The sequence below is a fragment of the Carassius auratus genome, chromosome 24 (genome assembly GCF_003368295.1).
Source record: "Carassius auratus strain Wakin chromosome 24, ASM336829v1, whole genome shotgun sequence".
Lineage (NCBI taxonomy): Eukaryota > Metazoa > Chordata > Actinopteri > Cypriniformes > Cyprinidae > Carassius > Carassius auratus.
In genome coordinates, this window is record NC_039266.1 from 18,521,393 (window position 1) to 18,538,755 (window position 17,363).

Here is a 17,363-nt window from a genome sequence, read left to right on the forward strand (position 1 = left end):
ATATTTCACAATATTACGGTTTAATGTATATAAAAGCAGCCTTGGTGAAAAGTTTTCATCCATTAATAAATCACTCCAAACTTTTGACCTGTGTGGTTTATGTTGAACCCTTAATCACTTGATCTAGTACTTCCTTACAACAACAACAAAAAAAGATAGTAAGACATAGTAAAATCTCAAATCTCATTCATGCATAATACCAGTGTCAAGACAGATCATGACTGAGCATCATGACTGATCATGAAAAGCAATAGCATTTGGCGTCCCTGAAATCAAACCTGGCACAATGCCTCTTGAGAATCTTAGATCTCAGACTAAAGTACAGTGAACAAATAACAGCTAATCTTCGAGTCGGGCCAGCCCTGGTCACAGTCTTTCTTGTGTAGTGTTTGTGTTTGTCTGAGCTCTGCTGTATTGACAGCACCATCTGTTGCTGTGCTGCTGGAAGATGAGCTGGCTGACTGATAGCGACTTCTAAATTTATTCTCCTTCACATCAAAGGCACATGTTGTGCGTGCAGAACAATACTGGTACCATTAAACATCAGGATCCAACCTTTTGCAACCTTGAGCACACAAACAACCCAGATTAATAACAATATTGCAAAGGAATATATATATAAACAATATTGTTATGAGAGCGTCTTGAAATCAGCTTCAGTTTCAATGAAGATCCAGATAAAAGTATTATTTACCTTTTATTTTTTTGCATTGCAAGACATATCAACAAAATCAAATATAATAATAATAAAAAATGATTACATCAATCAATGATGAACTCCTGTCCAACAGAGCTCAACAGCAGCCTTCTGCAATAAAATTGGAGGGAAAAATATTAATAACAAGCTTTATGTGTAATGTAACATAAAAAAACATTGCTTGACATTTGGAAGAATTAGATATATATATTTTTTTTATATATTTTTTTTTACCAAAGCAAGCAATTTAAGAACTCTTTTAAAGGATATTTTAAAGGATATGAAGTAAGATGGAGCTCCTGTAGGCTCATGATTGTACATCAACATCATCTTAAACAAATAGAAATGTTGGGTTAAAATGTATCTGGACACAAAAAAAATCAAAAATCAAATCAAAATCAATCTTCAAGCTTCAAGATCAAGAGGCTATCCAAACCAGTTATAATAATTTATAAAGAAAAATGATCAGTACATTGGTCACCCACCCACTTCAACAGACAGTTCTAAAAAAATATATACATAAATACAAAAATTGGCCTTTTAACCCACCAGTTCAGTGTTTTTTCCCTCCTTTCTTTGGGTCAGCAGATTCCGGTTTAGGTTTTGCAGATCGGGCAAATTGCTGGAGATTAAGTTAAGGCTTGATTTCGTTTGACAGTAAAACATTTGTAGGAATAAATCCTAGGTATAGCAAGCAAAAACACTGTTTTTGTTGGAGAAAGAAGGACAAAACATTCTGTCAGAAATGTAATGCCAAAACGACTGAAAAACAAAGGATACCACCACAAGAGGTTTGTCGCTGAGAACATATCCATTGGTTTCCTTTAAGGCCTTCTCTGCGCTTCTCTCGCTGGGGAGCCCGATGAAGGCCTGACCTTTCATCCTCCCCTCTTTCATCAAAACAATATCAAACCTGACGGGAACAAACACACTTTATACATCAGCTCATGTTCCTGAAGAACTCACCTTTATTCACCACTCCTGAGAAAAATAGGAGAGGTGTTTTCTTTTCATTGGCTTTGATTGTGATTTGCGGAGTTGAGGCCCCAGACAATGGCCTGAGGCGTGAGACAGTGGTGCTTACATGTTTCTCTCCTCCTCTGAGGAGATGTCGATATACCGGCCGTAGATGAACTTCAGATCCTACAGAAAAGATTGAGCTGGGTTATGTAGCTGGTAATAAAGTGGGAATTGAGAGCTCTCAGGCTGTTCTAGACCACACACTTAAGCAAATGTTATACAATCTTAAGAATCTGATATATGTAGAGTACCTAGTGATAAAGGCTGATATTTCCCCAGCTTGAAATTATTTCATGCCCACTTGGCCAATTAACAAAACTGGTTATTATTTATTGATGCATTAATAAATTATCTGGTTATCCAAAAATTGGTCAGTCCAAGAAAATAAATGTATAAAACATATGTTTATAAAAATCATTATAAATTATCCAGTCATAAATTATAATACATTATCCAGTTATCAAAAGGTCTTAATCATAAAAATGGTCCAGTCCAAGAAAATAAACATATAAAACATGTTTAAAACAAATTATAATAAATAAAAACATTATATATTATCCAGTTATCAAAAAATCTGAATCATAAAAATGGGCCAGTCCAATAAAATAAATGTATAAAACATATAGCAATAATAACAATAAATTATAAATTATTATTATTAATTAAAAAATGAATAACAATTAATAAACAAACAAAAAATATATACATACATACATATATATATATATATATATATATATATATATATATATATATATATATATATATATATATACATACATATATATATATATATATATATATATATATATATATATATATATATATACTTTAATATGAATTCATAAATAAATAAATCAACTTATTCAAAATATTATATCAAAATATTCGATGATTAAAATCAATAAATACAATATCAAAATGATATACTGTTTCCAAAAAAAGTAATTTAATCCATAAATTATCCAGATATTCAAAGGTCTTAATCATAAAATATAAATTAATTAAAAAAATAAATTATGTATTTAACTTTTTTTTCAAAAACAATAATTATCCATAAATTCTGTTATCCAATAATTGTTCTGTCCAACTCATTCAATTATATTAAAATAAAGAAAATATCAATGCAAGACAAAAAAGTTATTATCAAGTTAAACAGTAATTTTCTGTTCTAATTCATCCATTGAATAAATGAATGAATAAATAAATGTACAAATAAATAAATAATATTTAGTCTTAATGATAATTAGTTTTAATATTTAACTATCTAGCAGACACGTACTAGTTATACAATAACTGTCTAGTCAAATGTATCCATTTAATAAATAAATAATACTGAGCAGACACTTACTTTTTCCTCAACTTGCCTTGCAACATTTTTAACATAAAGTCTGCAGGTTGGCTCTCCAGGTTCATAATTTTTAAACACAGACATTTTTTTCATCTCTGTAAAAGTAAGACTCAGTTAAAAAAAAACATATATTAATACAGCAGATGCACACAATCATTTGAATAGTAAATCTGAGAGATAAAGCTTTCAAAAATACGTTTAGGAATGACTGACTGACATAAAATAAATACATTAAGCAATCACATGCAAACATCTGAAACATGCAAACAGTCATATGACAACAGCCTGGTGTGCTCCATATCAAATATTAATTTCCTCTTTAAAGATCGGCTGCATGTTTCTTGCAAACACTCCAAGGCAAATTCTCTGCCAGAGCTTCTCAATTCTATTTGATGTTCAGTGTACTACAAAGAACAAGAGTGTATGTGTGCACAGAGAGTGTTTCACCGTCTCTGGAGAGTCTCCCTCTCTCTAGCTCTCTCCTAGAGATGAACTCCGTGGGGATGTCCTCATCTTCCTCCCTCTCTTCCTCGAGTCTGGGGACCTGAGCGCTTGGGTAGATTTTCCCAAACCCTTCTGCAGTGTCCTGAACGGAAACCTCCAACTCTGCCGTGTCTAGGAATACGTTTTCATAAACATAATTAGAGCGTGCTTTGAACTGTCACGGTGCTCAATTTCAATCTGTCGGAGACAGGCGGCCTGTTGCAAATTTCAACAATGACAAGTAAACAGCGGCACTGAAGTCTTGTGTGAACACGCATCAAAATGACAAGCCATGACTATTCAAAACAAACTGAAAACAAAAATGCCTTTTTTTTTTTTTTGTCGTGCACGAAACGATTCCTGTAATCAATAACAAAAGGCACGTAAAAACAGCTTGAACGGAAAATCCATGCTAGAGGAAAAAGAAACAGGCGAGTGTATTAATCTCTGAGGGTGACACTGGTGTGTTTGCGTGGGGTCACGCTCCGTGGGGTTTTCTTTCAGGTTCTTTCATAGCACAGTTGGAGATGTCACCTGGCAGTTGGCAGTAAGCCGTAAGCAAACGCATATGAGGAATTACGGGAATCAGCGAGGCTACACAAATCCTCTGGAAACTTGTCTGACAGATCTAGTGCCTAATGTGTACTAGAGCAAGAAGTGCTGATAAGTTTCCCTCAGAGAGGTGGATTCCTTTGACGTTTCTCGTCATTTAAACATTGTTTATTATCAGTCAATGCGAAATAACTACCGTCCCTGTGCTCGTTTCTTTTGTAAACAGGTTAGGAAAGCTGTTTGTCTTTGACTTTGAAAGGTTTGCCATCTAGGTCTTAGGTCAACAAACAGGAAGATGAGGTAAACAAAAGACTGTGGATCTTAATTTGACGAGGACTTTTTTTTTTCTATGTTAAATAATAGCTTTGACATGCCTACACGCTGTAAAGAATTATTTTAATTGTATTGGTAAAAGCTTGTTAATTGGCTAACAGCAAGTTCCCTTACTTTAAAAAGTAGGGCTATCAAATTGATCAATCGCGATTAATCACATCCAAAATAAAAGTGTGTACACACACACATATATATATACACACACACATATACATGTGAAGATCACATTTATTTTTAAAATATATACATTTGTGTGTTTACTTTAAAAACACTGCATATATTTCTTAAACATATACATTACTTATACATAAATATAAATACATTATGTAAACACATACTTTTATTTTGGATGCGATTAATTGCGAGTTTTTGGAAATGAAAACAAAGTCTTCTTACAATTTACCCTGAAAAACGGTAAATTGGCATTCCCAGAATGTATAAGAGTAAAATTATACATTTGATGCTTTTTCATTAAAATCACTGTTTCTTCTTCGTAAGGCAAAATCATATTAAATTATGATTATGCATTGACCTCAGCCACTTGTGATGATTTGTGAGCAGATTGTAGATTGGTATATTAACATCATATCAATTTCTACAGGTTTTCACTATAAATGTAATTTAAATCAGTAAAACCTAAAATGTCGCTACTGTATTTTTTTATGGTAAATATCTGGCAAACACATCCGTTCTTTTTCAATTTGACATTTTTAACAGTGCACCGAAAAGTTTTGTGTGTGTTTGTTTTAGTTTGCTCATTCCGTCATTCCTGATTCCCAAATAAAGTTTCATGGTTATCCTGACGCAGGGGAGGGTCTCAACGCCTCATGGCGAGAGCAGCTCGGCTGACAGCCCGATACATTAAATCTTCTCTCCAGCTGAGTCACTATTCTCAGGGCTAATTGCTGTGTTAATTGAGCAGGTCCGCTCAGGATGGATGGCTGAACCCGGGGCGCTTTCGGAGATGCAGGCGGACAGATAAATGGATGATGTGGAAGGAGTGGCAGGGGACGTGAAGCCTTACCTTCGCTCGCATCTGTGAATTGTGGTTCCTGATTCTGTCTGGGACCCTCGAGGATGGTGGACACCTCAGCCGATATATGGAACTCAATCTTTTTCTGTCCAAGCGTCTGAGGTTGCTCGAACACGTCTGATGGCTGCAGGGCTGGGCCTGAGGGGCTGAAAGATACAACACTGAGCTATCTTTTTATGTACTGCTGACGGTGGTCTTTTGAAACTAAAAGATGCAGTTTTGTTTTACTTAATTAATGATAAAGAAGCTTCTGGTTGGGTGAAATGCAGCTGAGAGTTTACCCGTGGGAATCTGGTTTGGGAATAAACAGGAGGTCTTTTAGTTTGGGTTTCTTTCTCTTGGAAGAAGTCTTTGTTCTCAACGGTCTTTTGCATGACTGGTTAACGAGGCCCATCAGTCTGATCATCCTTTGTGGAACGCAGAGAGAAGAAGTGAGAAGCTATTATGGCTTTTGAACACAAGGCAAAACACGGCAACAAAACAAACAAACTGAACACTTTGCAGCTTTCAGCTCCTGCCATTCCGGAGGCTGACAATCTGTCAATGAGAAAACGTGCCAATGCTGGTGATACATAGTCAAAAATACTACCAGTTATTTTTAGATATTGGACCAGAGAATGCATTTACGATTTAGGCAAGTGGCAGACACAAAAATGGGTAATAATAATCTATCTGAATGAGAAAGGTCCCTATAGAGTGAGAAAATGTATTTATTCATCAGTGTTGGTTCATATTAGAGATCCTATAATAGCCTATGCTCATTTCTCTTATATTTTACATACAGATTACATAATTGTCTAACAACCACTTCGTATAAAATGATCATACTTTTTTAAGAACACTAATAATTTAAGAACACTGTTAAATGTAATCTTTAACAATATTTTATAATGTCGTGATACTTAAACTCACAAGCATTTAAGGCTACTTTTTAATTGACTATTAACCGTATTTTTCGGACTATAAGTCGCACCTGAGTATAAGTCGCATCAATCCAAAAATACGTCATGATGAGGAAAAAAACATATATAAGTCGCACTGGACTATAAGTTGCATTTATTTAGAACCAAAAACCAAGAGAAAACATTACCGTCTACAGCCGCGAGAGGGCGCTCTATGTCTTCAGTGTAGGATACAGGAGCACTGAGCAGCATAGAGCGCCCTCTCGCAGCTGGAGACGGTAATGTTTTCTCTTGGTTCATTTCTCTTGGTTCATTTCTCTTTGTTCATGTCAAATTAATTTTTATAAATAAGTCGCACCTGACTATAAGTCGCAGGACCAGCCAAACTATGAAAAAAAGTGTGACTTATAGTCCGGAAAATAGGGTAATGGTTATTCGTCATAATATGGAAAATTATCGGCTGTACTATACATTCATTAAAAAATTCTCACTGTTTGGGGTTTAAAAATATGTCAATGGTTAAGTTATACATTTTGTAATGGGATAGTTATACTACCCTAAAAAATTTTTTAGGGTTGGTAAATTCGTATGCCCACCAAGGCTGCATTTATTTGATAGAAATACATAAAACCAGTGATAATGTGAAAATTATTACATTTATAAATACCTGATTTATTTTTAAATATATTTAATCATATCCTGTGATGAAAAGATGATTTTTCAGTCTTCACTGTCACATTATCCTTCAGAAATCAATCTTATTTGCTGATTTGATGCTCAAGAACCATTTCTTATTATTATACCTGTTTTTAAAACAGTTGTAAACACAACAACTTGCTTGCGCACACTGCCTAATAATAGTTACCCAACAACGTCAAACTACTTCAACAGTTTGTAGACAAAGCAGAAAGGTGGAAAACCAGCTACCTCTCCTTGTCCTCCTCATCTCCACTTTCGTACTCAGATTCTTCTTCATTGCCGGACGCCCCCTCCTCGTGCTCCGGGAGAGGAGGGTTCTCTGGGGGGAAGGGTGGGGGCATGGGCGGCAGTGGGCCTGGAGGCATCTCAAACTGAAACGGTGCGGATGAGTGGGTTACAACCTCTCAAGCTCCTCAGTATTAGCAGAGCACTTATATTGATGGGTGTTTCAGCAGAAAGCAAAGCATCAGGGATGAATTCAAGCGATGCGCCAAGATGTGACTCATATTATACATTCGTCATCATGTTGCCCTGATTGTTTGAGTTAAGATAAACAGTGCAAAAGAGCATAATACCAACTCACCATTGGCGGAGGAGCCGTCATTGGTCCAAACGGGCAGGGAAGGTTCATCTTATTCATCAGGTGAAGAACCTGTGGAAGAACATGTTCACCTGATGAAGAAAAGAGTGTGTGTGTTGTTTCCAAACACCTGGTACTGAGTATTTCTTGGACACAAACATTAATCGTGACCCTGGCTCCATATGTAACCCAGATTGCTGTGTGGGGAACATATTTAGGCTCTGAAAGGAAGCTCTGAGCAACAGATTTAATGTGTTTAAAGCGCCAGCCTGTTTCTCAGAAATCTAGCGCCACCAAAAGGCAGCTTGGGAAATTATAACATCTCCCTGGTTATACAATATGTTGCGGTGTAGCTTAAGGGGAAAATGTTAAATATATCACTCATCCCTCCCACATGAGCACGATATTAATACCGTCAGAATAATTCCATGCAAATATTGTGGTTTGATGTTTTAGAGACTGGACTTGATTTGGAAAAAAAATAACACATTAGTGCCAGTCTGAGAAACATTTGAACATTTATTATTATTATTTTTTTTTTCCTGATTTGAACTAAAAACTGGAAAATAGGAGACAGATACTGATACGCAAGAGGTAAGCCTACAGATGTGCGTGGTTACACATTCACAACACGAACTGATAAATAAAACAACAAAAAAAAGATAAGGGGAAAAAAAAAAATCTTTGTAGCCTCTACTCACTTGAACGTAGAACTTGGGCACGCTCAGAAGAGTGTGTGTAATGTTTGTCAAAATTCCACTTGAAGGAGGAGGGTATAAATATTTCAGCGTTGGATTTGTCTGAAATTTCAACCTGCGGGAGGAAAGAAAAATGAAATATTGCCAGTCGTTAGCCTCGGAGAGGAGACAGGGAAACATTTCCAGAAATGCTACCCGTGACAAAATGCATGCACATAATGGTGAAGCATAAATATAAGACCGAGGTACAAACATTTGGCTGTGTTTCATAAATGCAAAACACGTCAGCGTTTGGGAACGGGAGAGCAGCTACTCTTCTTGAGTAGTTCACTCTACACCACAAAAAGTAGCTAACATTATATCTTTTAGTATTTTTAATTATAAAAATAAAAAAGCAATATATAACTTGAACAAAACTGCAATGCATAAATATACACACAGTTAATAAAACAGACAATTTAACTAGTTATACATGAAAATTTTTAAATACAGAAAATTTCCAAAAAGAGAAAACTACTAAGTTAGTTGTTTATATTACTTGCTACTTGAAAAACTATTGGTTAGTAGCAATGTCACTTATTATTAACTCCTCAACACTGGTTATCACTATAGTCATTTATTTAGGGCATGTAATATATAAAATACTCAAAATGTTTTTTGCTGGTTATATCAAATTAAACAACAATGTGCTTTTAATATTTCATAAAGTTTCATAAAGGCATCAATAGACTAGTTAAGTGAGGCTTTGCTAGTATGACAACAGTAAGACATACTTAAGGAAGATTTTAATAATAATTTTAATAATAATTGTTAAAATATTAAACTAATTTAATGAATAACTCATTTAATAATAATTATAAAATACCAATGAGACTTTAAGTGTCTCTCATTAGTTATAAAAGTACATTAATTTATCTAAAATATAAAGTAAAAAAAAAAAAAAAAAAATATATATATATATATATATATATATATATATATATATATATATATATATATATATATATATATTAGTGGTGGGCCGTTATCGGCGTTAACATGCTGCGTTAACGCAAGACTCTTATCAGGCGATAAAAAAAATAATCGCCATTAATCTATTCTCAAAGTTGGGTTGGGAGCTGGGTCTACACTAAGCAAGCTATGATGACTTTCATCTTGATATTTTATATAACCGACTAGCTGAAGCCAGCCTAAAAAGATGCTCAGGACAGTTGATGGGCCACTGCTGTGCATCGTCACGAAAGCTTATCTTTTTCACATGCTTTTACGCCTTACCGCTTGTCGATTTAAACATTAAAGCATCCAAACAGAAAAGCTGTATATTTGTTCAGACTAAAAAGGACTTATAGCAAATATCAGCCCTTATATAACACATAAAGACACTTTGGGTTTGCATTTAAGGATTACCTGGCTTAAATGTACACATATATTTATATATATATATATATATACACAGACACACACTTTTTTATAAACACAAATATATATATATATATATATATATATATATATATATATATATATACATACACATATACACACACATATACACACACACACACACACACATATATAAATATGGCTATTTAAAAGGTACATGCTACCCAAAACTCCCTACTTCACGATCCAGCTTATGCATTTTATGCTTCTTATGTTGCATGGACTACTCTTGCAAACCAAACGCTTTGAATGTCAAGAGACTCTTTCAAGTTGAATTTGATTGCGTATTCTGTCATCGAAATGGTCTGAACCTCATTCGGAGCATCACACCACTGAAAAACATGCTTATCAGGCGACCCCGCTCTGTGCACGAGCAGCTCTAGCGGAATTAAATAAATAAAAATCTGTCACAGCTCCGCTCGTTAAGTGAAGGTGAGGTGCGGGCTCCTCGTGCAAAATTATATCTTAGCCCACGGTCTCTTTATCAAAGGCCACCTGGTGCCACCACATGGCAAGAGCAGACGGGCTGTCACCGCAGAACAGACACTCTTGAGACATGGGCCTGTAATTGGACATGAGACGGATGGTGACAGCAACTCGTCAACTTCCTTCCTCTCTCCATTTTTCTCTGTTCGCTGTGGGCACTTCCTAGGGTTACCAGGACCTGGACTACTGACACCAGGTGAGGAATGTCAACCGAGAGCAAATCTCCAGTGACATCATAAAGCACAGTGACACAGCGAGATGGCGCATGCAGAGGAAGTCAATGTGCTGATCAAAAACACAGATGCGTGTGCACACCTACCCCAGACTGGGAGCAATGCTGTTGTCCACCAGAGGAACATTGTTTTGTTGTTTTTCTTTCTTCCCCTTCTCAGACTGAGCACCAACACCACTGAAACAGAAGGAAAGACGGTTAATACTTAGAAGAGCCCTAGTAACTCTCTTAAAGGGATTATAATGAATGCATAATACATTATAAAGAACCTTATAATATGTTATATGAACTCATGAATAATCATAACAACAATTATAATACATCATAACACTTACGTATTTGTGGTTATAAGTTTAAGAGTATGATTATTTGTAACACACAATGAACACCATATTAAATCTACTTCATGTACAGCATAATGGACTGTATCATATCTTGACATTATTTAAGATCTGATGCACAGTATCTTACTACAGCTTGAGAGTGGTTAGATGTTGAGTGTTATTTGAATGTTTCCTGTGGAGCTAATGTTAATTCATTGATGTGAGCTTAATACTCCAACTGACAAACAATGCAATGTTTTATAGGGTTATATTTTATTTTGATGGTCCCCTTAATCAATCGACTGTAAGCAACTTTGCAACTGAATGCCAACTAACTCTCATTAGAGTATTAGTTATTAGTAAGGTCGAGAATGGTAGAATCTAGTATGGTAGAATAAGCTTATGTACTTGCAAAGACTCTCATTTCAGTTTATCTGTTGATGTACCATTAAAATAAAGTGTTAGCATATATTTACAGTAGCAGACATACTAATACTCTAATGACTAGTGGCTAGTTGATATGTAGTTGCAGAGTTACTTATCAACAGCTGTCTAAAGGGATACCATCAAAATAATCAAACTGATATTACAATAAAAACAGTTCAAAGCAAATGTGTCATATTACACATTCAGTAAGTAAATATTATATTAAAACTGTTTTTATGAATATTCATGAGACAATACAACATTTTATTAGGTTTTTCTATAATGCATTTTGCATTTGCATTCTTTATAATGCCTTAAGAATACCCTTATCATGTATTATAAATACGGGCTTCATAGAAAGTGGTACCTAATCTTCACCTTATCTCAAATGATGTACTGTTTAATTTAATTGTGTGTTGGAAACTATGTTTTTAACCTTTTGGAATAAAACAGCTACTCTGTCTAAATCTAATTTCATAGCTAGTATTTAATACATCCCCAGATACACAATTTAAAACAATATTTTCACACTATTTTGCATAATTTTACAAAATTAAAGCTTTATTATACTGTTCAAAGCTGTAAATAAATCCAAGACTCCTGGAGCACTTTTTTTTGTTTGTTTCTTACAGTTTTTGTAATTAATTGAAAAAATGACTAGCAATTCTGAGTGACAATTGATTCTACCCTAGATTGCCTGTTTTTCATTACATATCACATGTCTCATATTTTATCTCAAGTAAACTGACAATCTTGCCACCATGGAATAAAAGTAACCTAACTTTTAATATAATTTTATCAGCAGCAAATTTACTTTGTCATGACTAAACTTACATATATTTTTGTAAACAATGTTTTACAATAAAAAAAATAATAATAAGCTAATTAGTAAATAAATACAAATCCAAGACAGTTTAATGTGAATATCACATAACAAAATGAAATATATTACATCAATCACTGTAACATGTGCACATAATTGAAGAAACACTCTTAAACATGGTTCTGATAAAATATAAAAATAGACAGTTTGTCGACAGAAACACATCTAGACTGCTCATTTGTGGGGGGGCATTATTATAGATTTTTTCTCCATTTACCTCTTAGACACTGGTGGGTCTTTCAAAACAGTGACATGGTCTTGATCTTTCGCAAACTCAACCACTAGTGTGTGACCAAGGATTCTCAGCTGATGAAGTCTGTTCAATGCCTGTGGGTGGAAAGAAACAATTGTGTTTACTAGCATATGTCGAAACCAACTCTTAAACCACAAGAGCAGCATGGGTATTTTAGTTTTACCTTAGAGGCTGAGGTCTCACTGCTAAAGGTTGCAAATGCCATATGTTTCTGCAAATGACAACACAATTAGGTCAGCTGCATTTATTCGCTCCATCATTTACCCATAGCAATTTGCAGCTTCCATACTCAAAAATCTCGCAACTTACTAGCGGTCCTTTCTCTGACAGCACTCTGACAGACGAGGCACCAAAATATTTCAGGAGATCCTCTTTTTCATCTCTGGTGAGTTCTCTGGGCAGATGTCGTACGATGAGGGTTTTGCTTTTCTTCGTTTGAACATCAGCCTCGTCTGTCTCTGCCATGATTCTAAAAAAGACAAACAATTCGATCAGTAACTCATCTATTCTATTCTCATCAAATAACATGTGAAACCTTAAGATGAGCAGAGGTTAAAAAAGCCGGTGTGTACTCTAATTTAGTGACTTGCTGCATTATTAAATAAAATTTACAAGGTAAACTTTCATTCTGATTTCTTGTCCACAGCTTTCCTTTACATTGCACACCAAATTAATGTTTTAATGTCAATACAAATGCAGTAATGTGCATAATAAATTTAACAAACAATTGTATATGTTCCCAATTTCAAAATAATGTAAAATTGGATAATATCTTACCATTACGATGTACAATTTATAATTTTTAATAAATTATTATTTTGCATTACAGTGATAAAAGTATTGATTTGTTTCTGCATCAATGAGAACTTGTCGATAACACGACGGAATTCAACAGTAGTTTTTCAAGTAGTTATTACACTCATTATTAAATATGAATACTTTTTTGTTGTATAAAAAAAAATAACAAACTGCAAGGGTTAACGTATTCTAGTCATTTTATGTCGTGATATAATAGAGTATAACGCTTCATGATGTTATTAATTAAAACTCCTGCGCATCTGTCCGGAACTGAATTCAAGCATCTAGTGCTGCTCAGGGGAATGAATTCTAGAAACACAGTAACGTTATCTGTTCAGACTAAAAAGGACTTATAGCAAATATCAGCCCTTATATAACACATAAAGACACTTCGGGTTTGCATTTAAGGAGTATCAGGCTTAAAACTGTGTTAGTAAGTAAACAAGTTAAAAATAAGCAAATGCACTTGAAAGTTTAGAGGTTTTGTTCTGAAGCGAACCTCACAAATCGTTAGCTTCAACAGCTCACAACAAAACTCGAGTGTTAAAATAAGGAGCTTAAAGTTAAAATAAAACAACGAAGAGTAAAACATTGTGCTAGTAAATAAATGTAGACCACAGTATTAAGGAAAAAAAACAGAGACATGTAAATGTTTATGAGAGATGTGAGACGCACGTACCCGGTTCAAATTCACGCTCTTCCGCACAAGGTTTGTGGGCGTGGCTAAAGAGGTCAAGGAACTCTGATACCTGATTGGTTGAATGTGGGTCAGTCACGTCACTGTTTGGTGCGCAATGCACATCAATCACAAACGGTCCAAATTCAGAAAACATTTTTTTTTCCGGCCAGGAGATGGCACAGTTGTTCACAAAAATAATAATGATCAGTATTTTAGACAGCATTTTTTTTTTTTTTTTTTTTTTTATTTAGCCAGTAAGAGTCTTTTAACTTTAAACAAGTGTTCATCGACCTCGGGTTATATGAGCTGTTTTCTTTTTTTATATATATATAATTTTCTAAAGATGGTAGTACATCAAAAATAAATAAATTTACTATTTAAAAAGTAGTAGTAAATAATAGTAAATAGTAAATAATTATAGTAGTAATAATTACAGCTATACTGATTAATAATATAATGATACATATAAAATGTTGCCATGTATTATTTATTTATTCCCATTTTCTTTCTTAAAGTAATGTAGTTAACCAAGTTATATGGTTAAACTTGATGAAAGTGTATTTGTGTCAGTGTGCTGACCTTTCTAAGTGTTAAGGTCTTGACTTTATTGGTTCTTCTCTGTATTGCTCGTAGTATGTGGAGATCAGACAAATGTGTGTACGGCTGGCATATGACCAAGCCAAATTATGGCCTCCCTTCCTCCTTCACAGTTTTACCACACTGCCCCTCAGTGTCCTGAGTCCCACCTATTCAGGATTTCTTTCCATGACACCCCTGTTTCACATTTTCAAAAATGCATATCCAATGTGCTAGCAACAGCTAATGTTTGCTAAGTGCGGACAGTGGTTGCAGATCTGGATTGATTGTCCCCATTGTGCTTCACAAACACAAATTATTTGCTGCATTTCAATCCATGGAATATTGTCTATTAGCTTTGATGTTTATGAGTTATGAAAAATAACTTCATTAGAACATAATTTCAAACCCGATGACAGCCTTTATGAGTTCACTTTCATACTCGGGGAACAATCACAGAGACTGAGCCCGGTTAATGGGCCAACTTAACTTGGAGATTGTCTTCACTATTGTCAGACAGCCTCCAGATTCCAGTGCAAATGAAGTTTTTTCATTGCAGACAACATGGGCATTCCTGACAGGGGGGAACAATGCCCCCTTTCAGCCTGGCTGGCTCTGAAATTTCACAGGTGAAGGGAGGAGCGGAAGGTATCTAATCCCTGACTGAACAGTCCGAGCCTGGAGAGAGCAGGAAAGGGGGTTGCCTGCTTCTGACCACCCTGTCAGCTGGCCCACAAGTGACAGAAACATGTCAGAACAGAAAGTCCTGTGCTCCATCAGCATTGCCTTGTGAAGCACAAATCAGCTTTCATGCTGACTACTCATGGTCAGACAGTACTGTGAACTCTCTAAGCATGTCGGTCATTGTCTGATGATTGAGACTGAAGTTCATATAATTTGCTTCATGAAAAAAAAAAAAAAAAAAAAAAAAAAATATATATATATATATATATATATATATATATATATATATATATATATAGCAATTAAAATATGTATTGAACACTTCACCATTTTACTACTAAATTATATTACTATATTACTGTGGGCTTTGTTGTTGTTGTTTTTTGTTTGTTTTTATTTTTTTGGCAGATTATTTAAATAGTCCTGCTGTTTTAAAAATGTATATTATATTATATTATATTATATTATATTATATTATATTATATTATATTATATTATATTATATTATATTATACTATCAGCTTATATAAATTCTGTGTAGTTACAAATTAAATTTTGTAGTTAAACTCTGCAGTATCTCTTTTTCTTTACATAAATATATATATATATATATATATATATATATATATATATATATATATATATATATATATATATATATATATATATATATATATATAAATTATTTTATATTAACACTATATTTTTGGCTGCTTATTTAAATGGATTTGATACACGTTAATTTCTGTCTTGTTTGTTTGTTTATTTTTATATTTTTATTTATTTAATTGTTTTTTTGGTATATCTGTAGCTTTGTCCTGCTCTTTTACGGGTTCATTTTTGCAGGTAAACTGTGTAGTTTTTATGTATTTACTTAATTTGTTCATTTGTTTGTTTAATATAATTATTTTTTTTTTATTTAAATTTTTTTTTAGTATAAAATAAATTATAATCTAATAACGTTGATTGCTACTACTACATTAGCAGCTGCAGAGGTTAATGGACAAAAATCCACAGTAGTTAATTTTAGTTGAATATAAATTTTTATAATGAGCTAAATTTGAGATAACCGTATTAAAACAAACCAATTAACAAATGAAGACCTTAAAAGGGTTAAAAGCCAACTCTGAACTCTGTACCTGAAATATGATGAACATTGAAATCAGGAAAATGTTTATTAGTGAGCTTCCGTGTTTAAGCATCCAGGGTTGAGCTCTACAAACAGACACACTGCACTGTGGCTTGGGACAGTAAAGCCAGTCTGAGTTGTTTGCCAGTAACAAACATTAATTTGGGTAAGGATGGGGGGCTAGAGATCAGTGTAACAGGCTTGTCTGCAGTAAAAGTGCTTTCTGGATCAACACAAGCAGAGACACCACATTCCTCGAGCTGTAATTTATAGGACAGCTCTAAAACAAGCCTGTTGTCCGTGCTGTAGGCAAAGAATTCTTAATCCCAAATGTTCAGAAACAGACACAGACAGTTTTATGTCGAAAGGAAAGTAAATAAACAGATAAACAATCCCAAATTTCCTGTTTAATCTATTTGGGAATGGATGTGTGCTTTTCCCATTTTCATAAATTCCTAGCAAAGACATTTTTGTCTCATAAAACATAAAAGGGAAGCAAAAACAACACATCTTATTTTTTATTTATTTTTTTTACAGTTATTTTAAGATGCTTATAATTTTTTTATATTCTGCACAGTAGCGTAAACACTCTTAAAGAAGTGAGTCAATAAATGTGGTCTTGTTTTGAACAGAATTTGGAGTTTTGTGGCATTAGTAGCATCTACAATTCACAATTGTCTTTCTGGGGGAAATGAAAAATACTTGTGACTCATCTTGTACTTGCAAGCGTTTTTTGTCTAATTGAATTCTCTCTATAATGACAATGTCTCTTCCCGTAAAAATAACTTATTTTGATCAATAGCAAGTTTAAATCATAGTTCAAGTGTGATGTAACTTATTTGGATTTAACTGAAGTAAAAAGTACTGGAATGGTATTGTAGATCGAGTGTGTGATTAAAGTTAGCAAACTGCTTACACTTTAAATCACACTGACAACGAGGTTGATACCACTGCTTCCCTTTGCTGTCTTCCTATCTCTAAAAGTGAAAGGAAAGATTTCATCAGAAGTTATTTTACAGATGAAGGAAGCCACTTAAGTAATTAATTATTACACTAAGTAATTCCTCATGTCATTGAGTACAAGCATTCATCAAGAAAACCAAGAA

General features: G+C 34.0%; 1 protein-coding gene across 5 annotated transcripts; it reads right to left on the bottom strand.

Annotated features, from left to right (window-relative positions):
• Window positions 1–80: 80 nt before the first annotated feature.
• On the bottom strand, window positions 81–13,914 carry rnpc3 (RNA-binding region (RNP1, RRM) containing 3). 5 transcript variants are annotated; one of them, XM_026201416.1, is made up of 17 exons: window positions 13,869–13,914; window positions 12,701–12,860; window positions 12,555–12,602; window positions 12,356–12,465; window positions 10,594–10,683; window positions 8,352–8,463; window positions 7,654–7,722; window positions 7,299–7,441; window positions 5,751–5,876; window positions 5,461–5,615; window positions 3,516–3,683; window positions 3,069–3,163; window positions 1,782–1,840; window positions 1,478–1,610; window positions 1,247–1,319; window positions 762–808; window positions 81–565 (listed from the first exon to the last, which is right to left on the bottom strand). In XM_026201416.1, exons 2-15 carry the CDS (start codon window positions 12,854–12,856, stop codon window positions 1,251–1,253), a joined length of 1,533 nt encoding a protein of 510 aa, XP_026057201.1. In that variant the 5' UTR covers window positions 12,857–12,860; window positions 13,869–13,914; the 3' UTR covers window positions 81–565; window positions 762–808; window positions 1,247–1,250. The 5 variants fall into 5 exon arrangements, with proteins under 5 accessions (XP_026057201.1, XP_026057202.1, XP_026057204.1 ...); XM_026201417.1 differs by lacking the exons at window positions 81–565; window positions 13,869–13,914 and having other exon boundaries at window positions 685–808; window positions 12,701–12,856; XM_026201419.1 differs by lacking the exons at window positions 81–565; window positions 762–808; window positions 13,869–13,914 and adding an exon at window positions 831–1,061 and having other exon boundaries at window positions 12,701–12,856.
• Window positions 13,915–17,363: the final 3,449 nt, after the last annotated feature.